We start from the raw sequence: 22,552 nt of genomic DNA on the forward strand, positions 1-22,552 counted from the left end.
CTGAACATCAGAAAGGGAAACACAGATCATTTTGGGTGTGGTTAGATTAACTTTCATATTCCTGTTCCATGACGATACTCACAGGTTTCATTAGTTAGGCAAAATTATGTGTTTTTATTGTCAGGAGCATTTTTGTTTATCAAATCTGCCAAGAAGAAGAATGTTTTAACAAAGTTTTGAGATGACAAAATATCACTGGGAAGCAGTGGTAACACTAAGTGCTCTTGAGGAATTTCCACAATGATTCAATGAGACGTCAGTTCGGGAATGCAAAGTAGTGCTCAAGCGGAGCCTCAGTGATATAACCTCTCACGTTGAACCAGATTCCTCAAGAGGGCGCTATTGAAGTTCCCTCACAGTGGCTCCAGGCAACTGGAAAATGAGTTGAAGTCAAAATCAGTAACACTAAATGCCTTGCACGTGCAATTTCATTTCATATTTTGATTTCATGCACTTGCACATACGAGCCTGTGTCCAGCAGCGCATTCATGCAGCGCTGTGTGCTCATTTAGTAGGTGTCATATGCACCCTCCAGTGCATGACAGTGAGTGGTGGCTGCAGCAGAAGGGGGGTAGACCTGATGAGAGTTTTGGCAACAACTACAGTATAACACCAGCAGATGTCGACATGCTCACAGTCAGCCAGCCATGTACTGTACTACGTATGAAAGCTTCACTGTACCACTCTAAGCAGACCGCTCTGCTCTGACATAGATTCTTGGCAAAACTGCACCTGCAGATCACTACTGATGGGTGTCCCAGTCTGCTTGTAATGCAGAATAACTGAGGCTCGCTCCACAAGAACAATTCAGATTGTGTCAGGTAAATTGCCAATTTCAAATTACCTGAATTTACCTTCCAGCATTGTTTCTGTTCATTTAGATTAGCTGGTTTTCATTATGTCATCCAGGATAACAACGACAAGTAACCAAAGTAGACCAAAGCAAAATGTGCCTTCAGGAGGTGTATAAGATAGGCTGTCAATTTAATAAAAGACAGTCAGAGTATGCAGACATACAAACACTGACAAAACATTGGTGAGTTTGATATCTGTGCTGTCAATCCTCAATCTGCAGCATTTTGTACTCAAATGTCTTGACAGAGGTTAACACTAACTGAACCACTGACCAAGGAATAAGCTCATCTCCCTCTCCCAGTCACTAAAAAGTCAAAGGAAATGAACAAGGTGCCTCTATCAAAAAATTACCAGAAATTAGCATTTAGATTACTTCTTTTACCCCTTTTTATAAATTTCCTCCTGGAGGAACATTCCTGTGGAACTGTTAAGTGCTGAAGAACGTCCCACTTAATATGATCTGCAGCCATAAAAGAGTCGTATCTCTTAGCAAACTGTTCAATCACATCCTGGGAAATGATCTCTTACGGAAGTATAATCCGTGCACAATGCAAAGCATCAGTGAGACAGTGCAGAACCAAGGCAGAAGTGAGCATCATACAGTGGGAGGGTCTGCACTGGTGTTGACGGAGACTTCAGAAATTCAAAAATCAAAAGTTATAATTCATTTCCAACAACTGGCAACATGTCCTATGACAAGACACTAACCCCCTACCAATAGACTGCATAAAATTAATGAGAAAACATACTGAAGCAGGGTCCTTAAGAAGTCTTAAAAAGCACTAAATTCACCAACCTAAAAATAAAGCCTTAATTGGTATTAAATTTAATTAAAATAATATTTAAAAGGTTTTTAAATGCTCAGACATAGAAAGTGGGATTTTAAGAATCTTTTTATCTGATGTTGCATTGTAAAAATCTCCTTTTTTGTTAAATGATTCAATAAACTCCCTTTCTTAAACTTCTTAAACTTAAGCATGATGGGAATTCAAGTGGTGAAATCTCACACGCAGATTGAGAAACACAAAATCGTTCAGAAAACAGGCCAAAAATGCCAGATTTCCCACTTTTTTGGCAAACAAAAGAGATACCTTTATGATAATATAATATGTTCGTTGTCTTTCGTGTGTTTCATTCCAACAAAGGGTTGTTTTCCAACATTTCACTCATGCTTTAAGTTACAATAAACATTTGGGCAAAATAAAATCGCCCTTTCTTCAATTTTGGTTATTAGAAAACTGGTCTTAAATATAAGAGCAGTTTTCTTTCGATGTGACGGCCCAACCACGTAACATTACACGAATTATCTGCAGATACTCACCAAACAACCAGTAAAGTGTGAAGCGCCGACATGTGCCTCAGACAGACCTGAGACCCGGCAGCAGCAGCAGCCTGTGTTTACACTCCAGTTAGCTTCTGCCTCTGCAGAAATGTCCCCTCTCTGTCTCATTTTCGGTTTTCTCGTTTTCAGTCTTCCTCCAAAAAAGTTCTCTGTACTCTGGGTCGTTAAAGTATCCCTTTGTCTCCACAGTAAATGCCATTTCGTCGTCGCTGTCATAATCAATTGTATTTATTGTTTCTTCCGTAAACCGCCAAGAGTTTGACACAAACAGCTGACCAGCGGAGTAATACTGTGGGCGGCTCTATTAGGCCACTGCGTCGGAATGTGGATGTTATATGGTTAAAAAATGTAGTGCCAAAATAAAGGGCTGTGTGAAGGCGAGATAAAGCGGTGAAAATACTCCAACTTCGGAGTCCACCTAGATTAATATTATTTTTTTCAGGTAGGCCTTTTTAAAGTGTCTAAAATGTGTTTTAATGTTAACCCCTCTTTACAGCAGGGGTAATGCTGAGTGTGTGAACCAGATTTCATGACAAACATCAAATAGTTTTTACTCTTTACTTAAAACTGCAAATGTGAGCATTTAGGTGATGCTAGAGGAAGTCAGAGGATTACCATAATACATCCATGGGGGTGTGTCCATATTCCCTCAACTCCATGTCCCCTCACCCTAAGTTCCCTCAACCCTTTGTTCCCTCAGATCAGTACCTCCACTGAAACAGTGGTTTACTCCCTGTCTTTGTTTATTAAAATTCCAGGCATATTTGCCAAAAGGAGGCGTGGCGATGGGCATGGCAGGTCACCTATCTCAAAAATTTATAGACAGAGTTACACGAAACTTTGTGTAAAAATTTGTCATGGGCTAAGGAAGAACTGATTAAATTGTTATGCTAAACTGACCAATTTTGCTATCGCAAAAAGGTGCATAACTTCCACTTCACACAATGCCACAAAACAATGCCAAGGAACAACTGACTCATTTTTGACCTTAATTCAACCTAGGATTTTTTTTTTTTTTAAAGATTTTGAAATATGCAACCAATTAAATCCCCATCCCTGGCTTCAGGCCTTCATCCAAAGCACTCATCCAAACTGGGGACAAACAAATGCTTATTAGGAAGAGAAGAATTCTCTTATCTATAATGTGCTAAACCAGGGTAGGTTAATTCATAGGCCACGCACAGTCAGCACTCGCTTGCCTTTCCATAGTCCAGTTGTACCTACCCAAAGCTTACATTTCCCACTTTGCTCATCATTTTTCTGCCAGAAATTGCAGATTAAAAAAGTAATATTTCCATCAGAACAAACAATTAATTTCAGTCTCTGGCTTATCAGTCATTTCACATATATGAGGGAGGACACAGTCTGAGGGAACATAGGGCTGAGGGAACATAGGGCTGAGGGAACATAGGGCTGAGGGAACATGGGCATGGCCTGTTACCAGAGTTGGTAGGATACATCTCATGATGCTCTGCACTAAATTCTATGATATCTATCCAATAGTTGAGATATTTCAGTAGTGGAACAACTGACAGACCGACATCCCTAGAGCTGCTCGCATGGCTAAAAATACCCGACTCTGAGGATTACCCCTCCAAAAAGTGACAGATTAACACACCAGTCTCCATCATTTAAACTAGAGAACCTTTATTAAATAATTCATGGTCAATTTCCATGAGGTCTCAGTTTGATATTCCTCATCTCAAAGAAGAACTAGTCGACCATTCCTCTGGTTTAGTGTGCATATCAAGGCTGACCTGCATGGCAGGACAGGGGGAGCTGACTGTCTTCCCCAAAACAGAATTATGAACAGCAGGACTTGTGTCAGTCCACTTCCAATTCAATCATACAAAAAGTAACCCAAGAATGTCTTTCTTCTTCTAAATCTAAAGATTGGATTTAACATTCACTTTCAGTATTTGTTTTTTTTCCACGTCAAGGGGGAAATATCTTCTGAATGAAGTGAATTGAAAGTGAAGTGAAAACAGCCCTGGATTTTAAGAGTGCTGAAACTACAAACAACAAAACCCCCAAACTGCTGAGTCTCCGTACAAACTGCTCATTCTTCAATTCGCATTTAAACTGACAACTGTGAAATATCCATATCAAGGAAACTGCAGTTTACATTTTTAAAAAAACTACGGAGAAAGCATATCTGTTTGTGTCCAATAATATTGCCGTTGCGAGGGACTGAAAGATTCTACGATCTTATTTCCCCCAGCTCTTCTCCTTGAGGCAAATGAGTTCACTCTGACGGCCTTCACAGAAAAAAATGACAGATCTCAATGAAAAAGTGCTTTGTATTGTTCACTCAGTAATTCAAAAACTTTGAGCTGTATATTCACTACACGGGATAGATTATTCATGTAAAGCTAAACCATGTGAGACAAAAAACGGTGGGTAAACACGCTGCTTGTAGTAGAATCATTTGTACAGTGAGAGGGCTTTGCATGTCGGTAACCTTGTTTTCTGGTATCTGCCGACATGTGACAGTAGCAACTTTGGTAGTAAGTGCCCTGTTAAAAGAAAAGGCTACAATGTCCAGTGCAAAAAGCACACACGCGTTTAAAGAGCGGCCTGTTTAAACTGAGGGCTGGGCGGGAATGGGTAACTACAATTAGGAACTGTTTAGTAAGAGCATTCAAACCTATGAATATGTTGTGACTATGTATCAAAAGTTGGATATACAGTGAGTAAATAGCTGACACGGTGGAAGCTTAGTTGCAAATGTATCTAGCTGGCACTTTCAGTCAAAAATATAAGGGCATACATTGGTTGTGAATGACAAAAATGGCAAAATGGTAAACAAATTTTCTATCACATCAAATGAAACCGATGGCTCTGCAACTTTTTTCTTTTTTTTTCATCAAATAACCGATACATACACACAACATACAGATTTGACTGTCCGCCAGTGAGAGTCTGGGTTGGTAAGCATGGTAATCCCAAAAAAAGGAGCTCCAGGCCGGCATCAACAGTTTCAGTGTCTCTGCTATCAGCGACAGAGCTGAAACATCTCCTCTGAAGTGCGTCTCCTTCCTGGCCTCCCATCAGAGTCCGTCAGTTCTGGCTCTTCTGGAAGGAGGCCAAAATTAAAAGTAAAACCATGTCCCTAGTGTCTCCCAAAAGCCTTGACAACAACTCTGCAATTTCCTTCTGCCTTCAAAAAAAACCCCAAATACGTTCTCCTGGTTTATCACCACTCAAGGTGTAGTGTAGCTGTTAGTATCCTTCCCAAAATTGTAATACTCCTCCATGTCCTCCATGTTTGCTGTGGTAAGTTTAGTGAGGTTTTGGGAGCCACCATTGTCCATATTGTCCGGTGATGTAAAGCCGAAATTCTGTCCTTCATACTCCCCCTGGTTATCCATTTCAGGAAGAACTTCTGGGAAATACAAAAGAAAAAGCATTATAAAGAACATATCCAAAGCTAAATTCTTTTTACAGCAAAAACAGTCAGGGACATCATGCTAAAAGAAATCCTGAGGTTTGGGAATCGCTGCCTTAAAGGAACACTAAACCCCCAAAAATGACCATCTGTACCACTATATCAATTACCATCACCTCTGTATTTCTCACATGCCTCCACAGTGAAATGTAGAATCCAAAAACGGGTACAAAAATCTTGATGTATAAGTCTGCCTTATTACAGCAAAACTAACAGAAAGTTCAATAATATCAATGCCTTCTTCAAAGTCAGACTCCACCGTTACTGTGTGACTCTAAACAATGCATACTAATGTGTTAAAACAAAGTCACACAACACAAACAAACTTGCTGACCGAGGCAGCGGTCGACCAGCAGCTGCAATGCTCAGCAATGTAAAATTACCCGTATTAAAAAATAAACAGAAAAATCTGACTTTAAAAAGGAGCATAGAAAAGTTTCATTTTTAGTTCGGTCGGCCTTCAAAAAGGGCTGTCTGATTGGGAAGTACTGAGCTTACGACTGGATAAATTCAACTTGGATGAAACTGTAAGAGCTGTGTGACAGTTTGTGAACAGATGTTTTGATATAGTTTTGCTGCTGGTTAACACAGACCCCTTTTATTGCAATTCATCAAGAATTTTCTCTGTTTTGAAATCTTTGTTCACATGGAGATATACACTCTTAATGAATTCAGCATAACACAGAGTTGTCACGGGTATACAAATGGTCATTTGGGGGTGAGTTATTCCTTTAATGTTGCTGTAACTGTAAACATTTTACATCAATAAATAGAAATTTGCCTGAAAAAAGTAAAAACCAAAGACAAGAAAAAGAGAGTGAATAACTCAACACATAAACGCAGCAAAAAAGACTGTGATTGTTGTCTGTATGAAAAATGAATCCTGAAATTTTACAGCAGTGTTTTATCTGCCAAATACCATTTTAATGACGCATTACTCTGCTCTTGCTGCATGTTGTCTAAAAAATAATGGTGCGTATTATGAAAAAGGCTTTGCTGTTGAGGTCGGGAGCTTCGACTAAGCGTGACGGTTGTGCACGCTGATGGTCTGTTACTATCAAATATTCAAAATTAAAATTACAGTTTAACATGTATCACAAACAGTGTTCATTTCTTACATTTGTGGGCATGAGTGCACTCGTTTTAGAATTGGTTCACTGGTGAGGATTTTGGACTGAAGAAGAGCGTCTACATTTAATCAACCATCAATTGATAAATAACAGCAAAAGAAAATATGTGACAGCATGTGCGGCGCGTCTCACCCTGTCCTTCTGGTGAGACGTCCATCCCGTGCTTGACCTTCATGTGCCTGCTGAGGTTTCCCTTCAGGTTGAACTTACTGGTGCAGTAAGGACACTTAAAGGGCTTACTGCCAGCATGGAGATGCATGTGGCCCAGCAGGTTGTACATTCTGTTGAAAGACTTACCACAAACCTGGAAAACAAAATAACCAAAAGATATATTAAAAAGCAGCTACTTGTAGATGGTAGTTAGTGATGAAAACATGCTGCCTGATGATGGATGCCTTGAAGCTTACAGTGGGATTTTCTCCCACGCTAAGAAATGTAATTTTCATTGTAGCAAAAGCACTGATATCAAAGCGTATTATCCTTATGAAATTTCTCCTCTTCACATAATCCTGTTACATTAAATTGAACTGAACTTAGAATGCGCCATCACATCTCATTTCACACCAAAATTAATTAGAAAATCTCACACTTGCTCCTATCGCCCAGAATATTATCTTTTTTTTTTTTTAATGAAATGAAACAAGTTTACATCCGGACCTTGCATTTGAATGGCTTCACGGGCAGGTGGACGATCATGTGGGTCTTGAGCGTCTGTTTCTGGATGAAGCTCTTGAAGCAGACATGACACTGGAAGGGTCTGACGCTGTTGTGGATGAGCATGTGCCTCTTCAGGTTGGCAGACAGGGTGAACTCTCGGGAACACACGTCACACTTGTGGCCTTTCATCCCCTGCAAACGGAGGGAAAGGGTTAATCATTCAAATATGGCAATGTATACTGTATTTTTTTCACTTGTCACACTGTTAACTAAAAAGTGAATTTGTTGCTTAATTTAGAGGTGTTTAAACTGTGAGGGGGAGGTGTGAGGAGGGCGCTGAGAGAGAAAGAGAAAAACTTTGTACGAGGTGACAGGGACAGGTGCATGCTGCTGTTATGAGGACAACTGGATGCTATTTTATTTCAGTTTGGCTGCTTATTTGACCTGCTTGTCAACATAGTCAGCAGTTGGAGCTGCAGCAGCGGCACGCAGCTCATGGAGGCAATTAAAGTACTTTACAACCCTTAGCACCTGACTGCTGCAATAAACACTCCTTCCTTGAGCCATGACTCAGTCAATCTGAGAACCGAACGGCTATCGGCCCGACGACAGCCTCTGCAAATATTCCGGGTCTTCTAGTATAGCCAATGGATATTTAGGCCAAGAATTCCTCTAACAAGCTTAAGTCATTGTTTACTCATTTCTGTGAATAGATTATTTTCATATGAATGCAGATCATTTTTCTAAAAAAAGCTCAATTGTCTGGTGAAACCAATGTCCCCGGCAATTGCATTTCGGCCAATGCAATCCACCTCTTTTGCTCTCCACCTGCATGTAGCCAAAGGCAGCTCATTCATGATGGTCAATACTAGTAGGACTACAAACAGAAACCAAAATCTTTTCTCGTTGCCTACACATTTTGCATTGATATACAGAAATCTGTTAATAGAGTTTATAACTCAGTCAAAATGTAAACACACAGATGTGATATACATATTATCAGATTCAGCGTGACCAGGGATGGGAATCAAGAACTGTTCCAGTTGAGAACCATTTCTAAATTGTCCGATCAGAATTGTATGCTTCGCTGTCCCTTTCAGTGATATCATCCGGCTCATGTGTCTTTGCTGCTAGACACTTGCAACAAGGAGGAGTCATGGCAGAGAGGAATAAATGTCACAAAAAACGGCATATTAGTGCTACTCGTAATGCATGATAAAGGTGGAAACACCAGGACAGATTTTCTGCAGGTATCATTCTGTTGTGGTGGGCTGCAAAATGGCAAAATCTTTGCTGCCGCATGGGGAAAACGAAAAATCACAAAAGAAAAACAGTTGTTAAAAACAGTTCTTTGAGTACGAGAAGTGCAAGGAGAGGGAGAGGGAGAGATGGTTTCTGGGTGTGGATGAGAGATGCAAACACATTATCAGAGTTTATAAAGATGCAGCAAAGTAATGATTCAGACTTTTCATATACTAGACGTACGTAGCGTGGACCTGCCAACGTGCATTCAAGCCACGTTAGATGCATTTACACGAGTCAGCTCTCATTCTGCTGATCACTGTGAGTAGAGAATCCTACACTTCGCTAATAAACCAGAGGATTGTAGAGTAACGCAGGGTTTTGTGATTAAACAGAGTTTTTGTATCACGACTACACTTCTGCTCAAACTGGCACGCTCTTTCTCTCGCTTGTCAACATGAGCCTCACACAGAAAACTGATCAGAATAAGTCAGATCAGTTCTGAATTGGACGGATAAGCAGAATCAGTCATGACATTGGTATCAAAATCTTTTCCTGTCACTACATGTGACTTAGACTTCACAAGAATACCTGTCTCTGATGTTCATTAATCTACAAAGAAATCCTAAAAGGACACTCCTTATGACTCAGAAACCTGACTGACAATCGACGTGTTTTTAGTTTTCTTCATGATCAAAGCAACCCGACGATCAAAACAGGAACTGCTGAGAGCTAATGTGGAAAAAAATTAACTATGCAAATTTGCCAAAATATAAACAAATGTAAAATGAAAAACAGACATCCTCAAAGTATCATGGGAACTGTAGTTCCAAAACATTAGAGCTGATGATCCCCCATACAGGCAGTAAGACAAAGAATGACAGGTGACTAATATAGCTTTTTAAATCCACCAAGGCTCAAAATAATAACAACACGGTTCTTCTATGTAACACTGACACCCCTCTATCTAAACTGGGTTTATCTAATTCGGTATTGAGGTGTCTGTCCAACATGCACGCCAAAGATCATGATGGCTCTGATGGCAAAGAAAATGTTTGCCTGGGACATCAGTGCCAGTTTGGTTGAACATTTCAACCCAATGATATTCCCATACTGCCTCTGAGATCCCTAAAAGCTCATTTGTTTGACTTTTTAAAAATCCATGGCAGCCATTTTGGGTGTGTCGAAAGAGATTACTAGAGTACAGCAGAAAAAATTAAATCCCTTTCCACCTGTCATTACTCTGTTTCTGTAATATTCTCCTCCACATGCGACAGGAAATGTATAAACACTGAGAAGCAGGTCACAAGAGCAGGCAATTCACAACATCTAAGGCCTTGAGGCTTGTCTAAATGAATGTGCTGCTGCTCCTCACACTCCACTCTGCAGTCAGTGTCAACAGGCAAAAAAAGTGGCTCTGAATAACTGCATTCTGGTTTATAGAGAAGAGCAAATATGTATTACAGGTCACAAGTGGGTCGAGAGGCTGTTTGTATGCGCAGAGAGATCTGGCAGACTGTCCGTCCCCCCACCGTCTGCACAGCTAATGTGTTGTGTTGCTGTTGTCCACCAGGGGGAGCAGTGAGCATCCTGCAGGCTCAAATACAAAGAGAACATTGCCTCCACTGAGAATACTGACAGCTCTCTCATTTCCATGATGAGTGTGGGCTTATGGGGGTTTTGTTCCCCTTAAAGTAATCAACTTTAGGTAAATCCGCAGGAATTGAGCATTTTCATCTGTCACTGTGTGCGATTTATCTCAGAAACTATCCGGCGCTCCATCTCTCTGTATGGAGTGTAAGTCTGGCAATTTCCTAAAAAGAAAAAAAGCCTCATCCAAAAGAGGAAACGAAGAGTGCAGTTTCAGAGAGATGTCGAGATGTCACATGTTGCGTTTTTTTTGTAAAGACAACCAATAATCAAGGCCTCACGCTGAAGAAAAGATAGGCCTGCGGCGATAACATTAAATGAATTGGGATCTCTCGGTGCACTCATCTCTCTCTTCCTCACCTGTGTGTGAGTAATTGTGAGCGTGTGTCGGACACACTGGGGGCACCGAGCAATTACTGACATTTCATTCAGTAGACAGCTATAATGAGGTGTACATGAAGACGCTCGCTACTGTGGATATACAGAATCAAATCTTTGTGAAGATGCAGCCCTGAACCGACGGACAATCCATTATTTCTTTAAATAACATATTTTCGGTGAAATGTTTTCTTTACAACGTAAGATAATTATCTTGCAACAGATCTGTTCTAATTTGTTAATCTGAGTACACAGATGTTAACGTGTTTGTGTGTGTGTGTATGTGTGTGTGCGTGCTCATGTGATCACACTTGATTGTGTTGATAACTTCTGCTCATACATGTTTATGCTACCTATGTTCTTATATTTTCTTTCATCTCTTTTAAACTCAGTCAGGGTGACTGCATGCAAAAATGGGCACACGTCCTGATCCAGACATTTCAGCACAAGGAGAAAAACCTCATATGGAAAAAAAAGCTTGTCCTTGGTGTGGGACATTTTGCTTTTTCCCAGGGAAGTTTTAGTCATAATATAAGACCGACATAAAGGCACAAAAGGACGCAGTACAGATGGAGTATGGACGCCTGCCAGGTTAAGCTCTCTTACCTGTCTACTTCACCCAGATCTCTATGGGTAAAGGACAGAAAACGGACAGAGGTGTGGTAGCCTCCCTCTGGTGGTCCGACAGTGCCTCTTTTTGTGTGTTTGTCTGTTTTTACTCTGTACTCTAATTTTCTTTTACATGACAAAAGAAATAACAGTCTAAACTCAGCCTTCCCTTGAATATAATGGAACTCTGCTTGTGGTGCCCAAAGTGCCAAAATAATAAATTGGAAAAACACAACAGCAAAGTCTATTTCCAGAAATCATTACCTGATTGCTCAAAATAATCCACAGACTTTGCTGTGAGCAGTTTCATGTAGGAACTATTTTCTTTCTACCAAACTATACACACCAACCGTATCACAGCCCTGAAGGAAGCATGGATTTGCTGCTAGCTCACCTAGCACCACTGAGCTAGCTAATGTTACAGCTCAGCTAAAGAGGATGCTATTGATGTTTACATCTCACGCTGTCACAAGCTTGAGCCTCTCGTCCACTTTGATGCACACTGGCTTCACCGCAGTGATGTGATAGAAAGAAAATAGTTCCTACATGAAACTGCTTACAAGGTTTGTGGATTATCTTGGGCAGGGGTACCCAACTGGTGGGTCCAAAAGGGGGTCACGGGTCCATTTTGAATGGACCACAAGTGACTTGTGAACAAGTCGAGTTTGTAAAAAAACACACTTTATTTTGGAGTGCATTGAATTTACAGCCCAGAGCTTTTATTTTGAAGTGTTGTTTGTTTATTCTTGCAATATATTTTATGTTATTGGGTTCTGAGCTGATGTGTTGGCCACAGTTTATGAAATTAAATTGAATTTGTGATAATTTATCAAATGTGATACCTTGAACTAATGACTAAGGAGAAATCGTTACCCTGTGGCTGGACCAGTTGGGAACCTATGATCTTGTGTAACCTGGTCTCAATTTCTGGAAAGAGACATTGCTATTGAGTTTTTCAAATGTATTTTGTTGGTGCACTGAGCTCCACAAGCTGAGTGCCATCTGGTTCCATTATATTCCAGAGCAGACAGACATCTCTATGGCGGATATATCCACCAGTCCGCACATCAATCTCCATTGGTAAATGGCACCACAGGTGAGAGGCAAAAATATGTATTTTTGATTTGGGAGTTGACTGTCTGTTAAACAGTCTCATTTCCAAGCAGGTTTACATGTATAATTTGCCTGTAACTAGAGAAGTCTGGAAGCTGAAGTGTCAGACGGCAGTGTCATTACCTTATGAGTTAGCGAGTGCTGTCGTAGGTGGTGGAGCTGCACAAACTCCAGGCCGCACTGGGAGCAGGTGTAAGGCCTCGGGCTCTGGTGCTTCAGGAGGTGGTTCTGGAGCTGGCTACGGTAGGCGAACGACTTGTTGCACTCGGTGCACTGGAAGGTGTGGGGGCCCTGGTGGCTGGTCTGGTGGCGTTTGAGGTGGGCGTAGGTAGGGAACTCCATGCCGCACTGCGAGCAGACATGGCAACGTCCGCGCTCGTGTTTCACCTCGTGTGCTCGCAGCTCGCTGGGGTAAGCGAAGCCGCGGCGGCAGAAGCGGCAGCTGTAGGGTTTGACATCAGTGTGTTGGAGCATGTGTCGCTTCAGGTGGCTGGTCTGGGTGAAGCCCTTCTTGCAGACGGTGCACTTGTGGGGCCGCGTACCTTGGTGGGTCAGCAGGTGGGTTTGAAGATGACTGGGCTGCTTGAAGAGCTTGCCACAATGTGGACAGGCATGAGGTTTGATGCCATTGTGGCCCAGGATGTGCGTGACCAGGTTGTACTTGGAGGTGTACGATTTATCACACATGCGGCACTTCCAGCGCTTCAGACCGTCCCCAACATCTACGCAGTAAGATTCATCAATCTGGATGTTGATATCTAGACGGTCCACTCTGCGGCCGCCGTGCCGACGAGGAGGCTGTGGGTGCGGAGGCTGCTGGTGCTGTGCTCCTGCACCCCCGTCCGTCCACATCATGTTCTGGCTGCTGTCTTCGTACTCGCCCCCCATGCCCATTTCCGCAGAATCGTAGCTGCCAACTTCACTGGTCTGAAAGTAGCTGCTGATGGCTTCCTCCTGCTGTGTGGGCTTCATCATGTTGTTCCCCTGGTGCTCTACTTCTTCTTCATCCTCTCTGCCACCTCGACCGTGTCCGCCCATAGGGCGCTGGCCCTGCAGTCCTCTGTGGCCCTGCTCCCCTCCTCTGTGGGCCACCTGTGGGGGAGGAGGGTGAACGTGTGTGTTGGCTTGCTGCTGGTTGGTTGCTTCCCGCTCACACTCTGCACAGTTCTTGTTGGTGCCTCTGAGGGTGGCTGGATCCACTTGGACTAAACCACCTCTGGGAGCCATATTGTTAAGCATGTGCACGCAGGAGGACATTCCAGAGTTCACCACTTCCCCTTTCACATGGGACGAAGACACGTCACCGCCTTGGAGGCCGTGACGATCAGGGCCAACCATTTTCGCATCCGGATGTTGAGGGGGCCCCTGCTGCCACCTCCTCTGACTGCAGCTGGGTTGCATCTGTCCGTCTTCTCCTAAGTTATCTCCTAGGTAATCTCCGTTGGCTCCAATAAGCTGGTCTGCGTACTCGTAATCGACTCCGTCTACTGTTGGTGCAGGGGACTCTTTGGGTTCGCCGGTGTAGAAGCCGTTGGGTGCAATGGTAGCGCCGAACACTTCATTCTGGGAGATGAGACCTAGCACGGCGGCCTGGGCCAGGGACAGCACGACTACTGGATCTGTCTGTGTGCCTATGTCCACCAGCCTGGCCATTACCTTGGGCTCACATCTACCCAGGCGCCGGCTCGCCTCCTCCTGGAACCGAAAGAGACACATGCACAGACATCAGTACTGCAAGGAAGCAGTTATCAAATATGCATCTGACTCCAGAGATATAGTCAGCAAATTGAGTTTGTTATGGCCCTCCAGTGCAGTATTGTGGGGAAATTAATGAAAGCAAGGATTTTTTTTCTCAGCCATTGTCTTCAGTTTAGGTGAAGGTCTGTATGTTTTTTCAGTCAATTTCTCAAACTTATGACAGGGTTCCCACACTTTTTCTTAAAAAGATTTTCAAAACTTGTGCCTGCTATCTTTACTCACAAGTTAGACATTCCTGCCAGCAACTAGCTGCATATGCCAACAGACCAGCCCAGCATATACAAGTACTTTGTTAAACGTCAATGCTGTACCTCTTTTTATAGGATGGAAAATCAAAGCTCCAATCAAGAGTCTTGCAATGATACACTAGATTATAAATACAACATATTTCATGTAATGTTAGGGATTTTAAGAACATCATTTAAACAATAGCCAAAACAATGTATATTCAAATCTTTTCCAAAACATTCAGTTAATTTCAAAGCATTTCCAGGCCTGGAAAGTAGTTTGTCTAATTTCATAACTTTTCCAGAAATGACCATGGGAACCCTGTTGTGAACAAAAATGTCCAAGAGAAGCTAAGAAAACAATTGAGTGCACAACATCGCTTGCTTTGGATAACTGGGAAACAGTTGTCAGTGCAGGACACTTGTGCTCTACAAGTGGCGGCTGTGGCTCGGGACGTAGAACAGGTCGTACGCTATGAGGAATGTCAGCGGTTTGATCCCTGGCCCCGCCGGTCGATTTATTCTTGGGCAAGATAATTAACCCCAAATTGTGTGTATGAATGTTTAAAAAAACTGAGTAGCAGGTCGCATCTTGTACGGCAGCTTCAGCCACCAGTGTGTGAATGTGACTTGTGGTGTGAAAGTGCTTTGAGTGGTCGAACGACTAGAACAGGGCTATACAGGTGCAGGTCCATTTACAGTCTAAACTCAGGCAGAAAAGTAATGACAAGAATTTGGCAAGAGCCAAATTACAGCATACTGTCCTCCAATGAGAACATGTCCTTCATCAAAAGTGATCCAATAAGGACAAAAAAGGTGTCGAGGCTCATCATCCAATCAGAGCGCCTCTTTGAGCCGGTTGTCGAGAGAGATAGAAGGAGAAAGACAGAGAGAGAAACAGAAATTTTGATTCTAAGGAGCTTTTTATCCCTTCACTACGAATGGTACGCGAACATAAAATAACGTTTCCTCCAAATCAATGTTTCCAGGATGAGAAGTCAATGTGAATCCAGACTGTCCGAGGGCAAATCTTTAGATCTAGTGACTGAGACACAGGAACTATGAAACACACCATCCTAATCCAGCGCTCTAACCATGTATGGCTTGTGTGTGTGTGTGTTGTGGGGGATTAGATGGCCTACTGATCTACACACAAACACACACATTCAAGTGCAAGAGCGGGGGGAAAAGAGGAAGAGAAAATGAGCAAGATTAAGAAGAAAGAATGGAAAAGCAGGAGACAAAAACAGAGGAGAGCAGAGAGAGAACAGAGAGGGTGAGAGAGGAAAAAGCAGGGACAGAGAGAGGGAGGGAGGCAGGGGAGAGAGCTTAGAGCAGGCAGGAGGCTAGTGGAGGGGAGGGGGAGAGGAGAAAAAAGAGAAAATGAAAGGTAGAGGGAGAGTGAAGGAGAGATAAGGAGGAGGGGGGGTTGGGGGGGGAGGGGAGGCAAGAGGGAGGGAGAAGAAAAAGAGAGAGACAATGAAGAGGGAGGGGGGAGAGCTGGGTGAAAGAGTGAGAGGGTGAGTGTAAGGCAGCAGTCAAAAGAGAGCAAGAGGAAGAAAGAGAAAGAAAGATATGTAGAGACAGAGGGAGGGAGGGAGGGAGGGAGAGGCAGTGAGCAACCAGAAGACAGAAGGAGAAAGAAAATGACAAAATGAAAGCCAGACAGAATGAAAGATATATAAAAAAAAATGTGAAGTGAAACAGAGCGAGAGAAGAAGAGGAACGAAAAAGAGTTGCAAAAAGCTCAAAAGAGGGCGAGCGGAGTTAATGCCAGACACGATTCTTAATTAGTGAGAAATACGAAAAATCTGCTAATGGCAACTTTAAAAAGAAAAGAAGCCCTACCAAGAGCCAAAGCATCTCTGAAGGCAGCTCTCTACCTGTCTGTCAGCTGTGAGTGTGATCAGCCCATGAAGCCCACCACCTCCGTAAACTACCACTTAACATGCTACGAGTGCCAGCCAATAAACTCACCACGCTCCTCCTGCTGTGAGGTTTCAGGTGCTTTAAGGATCTCATTCTTCAGTGTGAGTGTTGAGTGAGAACAGGCTACGTTCGCCTCCTATTTATACGTGAGGGATGAGGGGAGGCGGGGCTTACACTGCCCGCCTCCATCCCTCTTCTTCCTCTTTTCTTCTTCTTCCGACACAGTTTTGGTAGTGACTCTGGTCACACCAACACAGACCAGACACAAACAAACAAATATTCCTCCAGCAAATCAGCATGTGGCCGGTTGGTTTAAAAACAAACAAAACAAAACAAAAAAAAAGCAGCTCATACATCACAGAGGCTCCTTGACAATGTGATGATAAATGGAAGTCACCTCAAAGTCACAAGACACACACCAACAAAAATAAAATCAACATCAGATCAGTCTGAAATTATGGATCCACTCGGCTGGCTCCCGCCTCACTCTCGCTGCTTTCTTCCATCTCCGTCTGTCATTCTTTGTCTTTGTTTCTGCCTATCCCTGTCTGTCTCTCCTCCTTTATCTGTTTATTCCTGTAGCTCCATCTATTGCTGACTCCTTTTCTGTGTGTGCATCTCTCGCTCTCTCTGCGCCTTTGTATCTTTCACTCTCTCATTTATCAAGTAAGGTTTATGAGTACAGAAAAGTGTTGGGAGATTGTTTCGTGCACAGACTTGGATGCAAGTATGTGATAGAGAGAGGGGGAGAAGAGAGAGTGAGAGAAAGAGATGGAAGGTGACTGACAAGGAGATGAGCGAATGGAGGAGAGAGAGAGAGACGATGGAGAAAGAGAGGAGGAGGGAGTGGAAGGAGAGAATACTGAAGGAAAAGAGAGGGGAGGGGTGGAGGGGAGAGACAGAAAGAAAGAGAGAGAGAAAGAGGCGGAGGGGGATGGGAAGAGTGGAGCAGAATGCGGTAAAAGAATAAGAAGAAATGGAAGATGGATGGAGGGAAAGAAACAGAGGAAATGAGATAAAGGGAGAGAATAAAGGTACTGAGGTAGTCTCAGTAAAGCAGGACAAAGGTCAACATATCCCTCTCTCTTTCTCCAATCACACAAACTGGGCTGCTGATTGGCACCTGAGGAAACACCTTCAAGGCTAGAGTGCAAAGAACTTTCATCCCTTTTCACGTCATCTCGCGACCAGGAAAAATTAGAGGAACATGGAGAAAGAGATAGCCAAGGAGCTGTGAGGTGGTGCCAAGTGTGGCCTGAGAGTCCAAAAAAGGTCATGCACGTCCTGCCAATGATGAAACCGAGGCAACACAAAAGCTGCAAACTGACACTTCCTCCAAAGAAATGACTGAAAGTATGTTACAGACACAAAATCTACAATCAGGACGTCTTTGAAACTGGACGGTGTCACGCATGAGGACGAACAAAAGCCTAATTTATCGTTGCTGGAACAAGTGGAGTCGATGGGAGCAGCCGACAGTGAACGGACAGTTGATTGCAGTTGTAGCTGTTGTTGTGCAATTTAAATGTGCACATGTGTATTTTCTACAACATGCTGTGCAACCACAACAGTCACTTCCATAAAGTGACATCTTTCCTTTAGAACAACCCAGCACTCTCCTCTGTCGCAGAACAACCACAGCAATGCCAGGCTGAGCTCTCCTCAGCTTTAATTGTAATACGAAGAGCAGCCGTGTGTTTACTGTGGGCCAGACAGCTTCTTCTTTTTTTCAAGCTGGAGTGGTTTTACATGAGTGATAATTAAAGAGGAAAACTGAAGCCCCTTTCCCACTTGACAAAAAAAAGTTAACATCTGGCATTTTGTCTTTAATGGGAAAAGATACAATTTACAGGGATGCACAGTATTGGATTTTTTGCTGAAATGCGATATACCGATATATGACAACCCATTTGGCCAACAACTGATACCAATATTGATATATCCACTTTTTTTCCCAACTAATTTTTGTGATCATCACACCTTTTCTGTAGTGGAATTAACATCATATTATGCACACTCTTATCCTGTTTGCCCACCAGCAGCTGGAGACATGAAATGCAGTCCTTTTCAATGTATGTCTACTGATAATGCAAAAAAAGAAAAAACATGTTGGCTGATTCTGATCTTTCATTTTAAAGCCAACATCAACTGATACCGATGACATGCCAATATTATCAAGCATGCTTAACAATCTGCATTCATTTTGAGACGAATGACAGTAATGAGGGGTATTTATCATCTCCAGCTCTGACTGGCAGTGATGGACACATGACGCCAAGTGGACACACATGTTTTTGACCTTTTTCAGGTGTGATCAAATTAGGCGTCTCCATCCAAGCAGAACTCAAACATCATTCCAAATTAGTCAACACCAAATTTAAGAGAGACCAATTAAGTAACATGTACAAAACATGAATGACCACCGTAACATTTTCACGGGCCTCTATACTGCTTTTTAATTGGTAACCTGTTTTCCTATTTTTCACATTTTTTATTTTCACACTTTTAAAAAGTCTGTCTATACCTGCAAATTTTGGTGGAAAAGCGGTATTAGACTGAAGGTACAGGAGTGTTGAAGCAGAACAACAAATTGCTCAACAAGTGAAAAAACACAACTGATCGCTTTGAGAAATAAAGAATCTGACTTTAATGACTGACTCAAAATCTGAAAAAGATGAGAAACATCTAGTCTAGAATTCATTAACTCACGATGACAATGAAAAAAAAAGTAAACCCTGAGGAAGTCATATAGTATTGCCTGGAAATGAAGACAATAAAATAAAAAAAGAAGAAGAAACATGTTAAAAGCTTGATTCACTCACTAAAAAACATTTTTTTTCAGTTTGCTGGATAAGAAATAGAACTAAAACCATCCATTGATTGGTCAATTCTTATTTTCTGATATTTTTTTAACTACATATTTGATAGATTGTAAGAAAATAGAAAGCATGTGTTTTGAATCACTTAGAAACCATTTAGCACTACAAGTGTTTCAGTTCCTTCCACCCTTTGTTTTGGTGGACTACACTGGTGAAGTGTTTTGAAACACAGTGTCTTGATAATAACACTGGGACTTTTTAGCAACTGTCTTGTGGCTGTTTTGCAGCAGAAATGTGGGTGGGTAATGTTTAAAAAAACACACTTTGTTTTTTAACCCCAAATGTGTACATATACTAATAAACAGCTGCTTCTCCTTGTTTTTCTCATTTTCTCAGCGTGGATGTCCAGCCGATGGTCATGTGTTTTTCTTTTTTTCGAAGCGTTATCAGACAGTTATTCCAGTTTTTTAAAAGATATCCTCTATGTTTCATAAGGGAGTGCACATTCAGAAACGTTGCAGCTGAGACGTGACGAGTGGGGGTGTCTTGCTACTTTCAGCCTCACTGATTGCCATGTTTTCATCTACAAAATGAAACTTTCCACAAATAGTTAACCCTTTCTATGTTTATGCCACAACCCACCTCCTGCCAATCACAATCCAGTAAAGCACAAAACAACACAAGGTTCTTGCACTGATTATCGTCCGCAAAATAAAGTTTGGCTTAATTTTAAAGTGTTACGGGTTGAGATGTGCACATAAAGCAAACGAGAAGCGATCCTGGAAATTATTCTCCACTCAGACTGCTTATTTATATGATTTCTTTTGCATTGTTCAGCTTGAAACTCCCAATCAAAAAACTGCCAGTTCCTTTATCATAAATTATTTAAACTTTTGCTTCACTGTTGCAAAATCTTTTCTTGAAATGATGGTTTCCTGAGATCAGAGAGATACTTTTTTCCATTACCAGGAAACTAAACAGACCATTCGCCAATGCAGCTACACAACATGCCAAGGGGTGTGCCTTAATATTTCTCAACAAGGACTCCTGCTCTCTTGGGTCCTCCTCACAAACTCAGCATCTTAAATGCATTCTGATCAGGAGAGGAAAGCTTTGAAAATGAGCAAAAATGACAAAGAAACAAATAAAAAGACCCAATTACACAACAACATATGTACACAGGAAGACATACCTGCATGTTTCAATGCACAGCAGTGCAGCCAAAAAGGTGGATCTGCACGCACCAACAACTCTGTGTCAAAGTTGCAACATATGCATCTGATGCAAAGCACCCACTTGCAAACCTCTTTTCTTAGCTGTGTGGTCAAGAGCAATATGTGTTTTTATTTTCTGTAAAGCAGCAGTCGGAGTTCCCAAATGATAAAATCAAATGAGAGAGGGGAATGGAATCTGACCAAATGTGGCTTCTCCAGATACCTTCTGACGTCAGGTGTAAGCTGTTGTCTGTCTCAGCTGTATACAGACTTATTCTGGATATGTCCCAAAAAGTTGGAACAGAGCCTGACATGGTCCGCACAGAGCTGGCTCGAAGACTGTTTGGCTGTCTTTGCAGGCAGCCATGTTAGCACCACATTCCTGGTCTATAACAGCGTGTCCAGAACTTCTGATTCAAATTCATAAGGCGTCACAGGCACAGCGGTATTTGGTGTGTTTGTCATAGTGCTGAAACAAATCAATCGATCAATGAGCCAGTCAACAAAAACAATCAATTAGTTGTTTACTGTTAAATAAGATGGCACAAATTCACCGGTTCCAGCTCCTCGAAGTGACGATTTGCGGCTTTTCTTTCATTCACATCATTGTATATTTAGATGTGAATTTGAATATTTAAATTGTTTACTTTCGACTCAAGAAAAGTGTGAAGGACGTTTTTAAACTCTTTCTTATAATAACAGTTGTTAGTTGCAGCCCTAATGTGGAAGCAGTAACACTATCAGCAGAAACTGCGGCTGAGTATCGATCCTTACATATTTTGGCAATGGCTGAAATGTTTTGAAAACTTTCAACCACTGAAAGTTGGCAGCCGATGTCTGCTCAGATTTGTCCTCCCAGTTTCTAATTTTGACAATTTCACTGTAGTTCACTTTTAATTTAATTTACTGACCAACTTATTACGGCAGCAGTTTTGCACAGCTGCTTATGTTTATACCACATTTAACTACAGAGAACTTCGGCTGCTTTTGATACATGAAAGAAGGGCTTTGTTGACAAAAAAAACTCTTATATTCCAAACAGATCAAAACACTACAATACCCATGAACCTCTGCCATCATTGCTACGGAGAAGAAGCCATTCAGAGGTGTGAATTACAGCAGAAGAGATAAAGTCTGAAAATGATTGTTGCGGCTGTACACGAAATGCACCATCAAAGTCACTGAATGCACCCAAATGTAAGTATGCAAAATAACATCGGCACATCATCTGCATCGACAGGTAACAGCTATAAAGTAAAATATTGGCACTGGCCCAAACTTTCTGCAGATATGACAGGCAGATAGAGGCAGAAGATAACACATTATTATGTGATTTCTAATTAGTTGAAGTAGATGCCGTGGTTTTGGATGTTATCAGGATTGTTTCAGGGATCCAAACCTGTTCAAGTAGGATGAATTTTACAGTTTTGTTTAAAATTTGCAGCATAAAATATATAATGCATGTTTTACATGTAACCTAGGTTAAAGTAGTTTGCTTGTTTTGCCCAGTATTGTCTTGTAATACGTCAATCCCATTACAGAGACTTGATGTTCCCTGCATTTAGGTAATAAACGTGTGTACATATCGGGATCGGCATCAGCCAAAACGATTTAGAAAATATCGGAATATCAGATGTTGGCAAAATGCAATATCATGCCTCCCTACCCAAAAGTGATGTAGAGATTAAAAAAAGGGAACTTATTTAAATGGTTTGTATAATCAGTTTTCTCACGAGCATCTGTGATTGTTTCTTTCAAAATGCACCTTGGGATCCAATGTTTTTATGTACACAGGCTCGTTTCTCGTTTCTTTTTTTTAGAAAAAGATAATATGCAGCATTTTCTTTGGGAAACACGAGTGAGATTTCGACTTTTGGAAACATGGGCGTCTGAAATAGCTCCTCTCACTTTGCAACTCCATTGTTTTGAGAAAATTTCAAACCATACCCAGCATGAGCAGCAACGCTCGTATTTCATCTGCAGTAAAAACCTCAGCAAACTTTCACTGGTTGCAGGTTCCAGCTGTGCAGGAGGAACGGCTCAGTTTCTGAGGCCATCCTGTCTGTGAACCTGAGAGGTGAGGCAGTCACCTGGCTCACCTAGTTTACATTCCTGCGAGCACAATGATTGTCATTTGTGGTTGTTTTGTTAACCCGACGAGTTAGCCACTTGTTGAACATA

General features: G+C 41.9%; 1 protein-coding gene across 1 annotated transcript; it reads right to left on the reverse strand.

Moving 5' to 3' along the window:
- Positions 1–3,824: 3,824 nt before the first annotated feature.
- On the reverse strand, positions 3,825–16,431 carry znf710b (zinc finger protein 710b). Its single transcript, XM_042512121.1, has 5 exons — positions 16,387–16,431; positions 12,548–14,119; positions 7,433–7,624; positions 6,908–7,079; positions 3,825–5,582 (listed from the first exon to the last, which is right to left on the reverse strand). Exons 1-5 carry the CDS (start codon positions 16,429–16,431, stop codon positions 5,401–5,403), a joined length of 2,163 nt encoding a protein of 720 aa, XP_042368055.1. The 3' UTR covers positions 3,825–5,400.
- Between the last annotated feature and the right edge of the window lie 6,121 nt (positions 16,432–22,552).

This window comes from Plectropomus leopardus, chromosome 1 (genome assembly GCF_008729295.1).
Source record: "Plectropomus leopardus isolate mb chromosome 1, YSFRI_Pleo_2.0, whole genome shotgun sequence".
NCBI lineage: Eukaryota > Metazoa > Chordata > Actinopteri > Perciformes > Serranidae > Plectropomus > Plectropomus leopardus.

Excerpts from the sequence above, each read along its gene's own strand:
- znf710b (XM_042512121.1), bottom strand. The coding sequence starts at position 16,431 with ATGAGATCCTTAAAGCACCTGAAACCTCACAGCAGGAGGAGCGTG. Across the intron at positions 7,080-7,432 it reads TGAAGCCATTCAAATGCAAG|GTTTGTGGTAAGTCTTTCAA; the intron begins GTCCGGATGTAA and ends TTTGTTTTCCAG. Across the intron at positions 5,583-6,907 it reads CGTCTCACCAGAAGGACAGG|AAGTTCTTCCTGAAATGGAT; the intron begins GTGAGACGCGCC and ends TGTATTTCCCAG.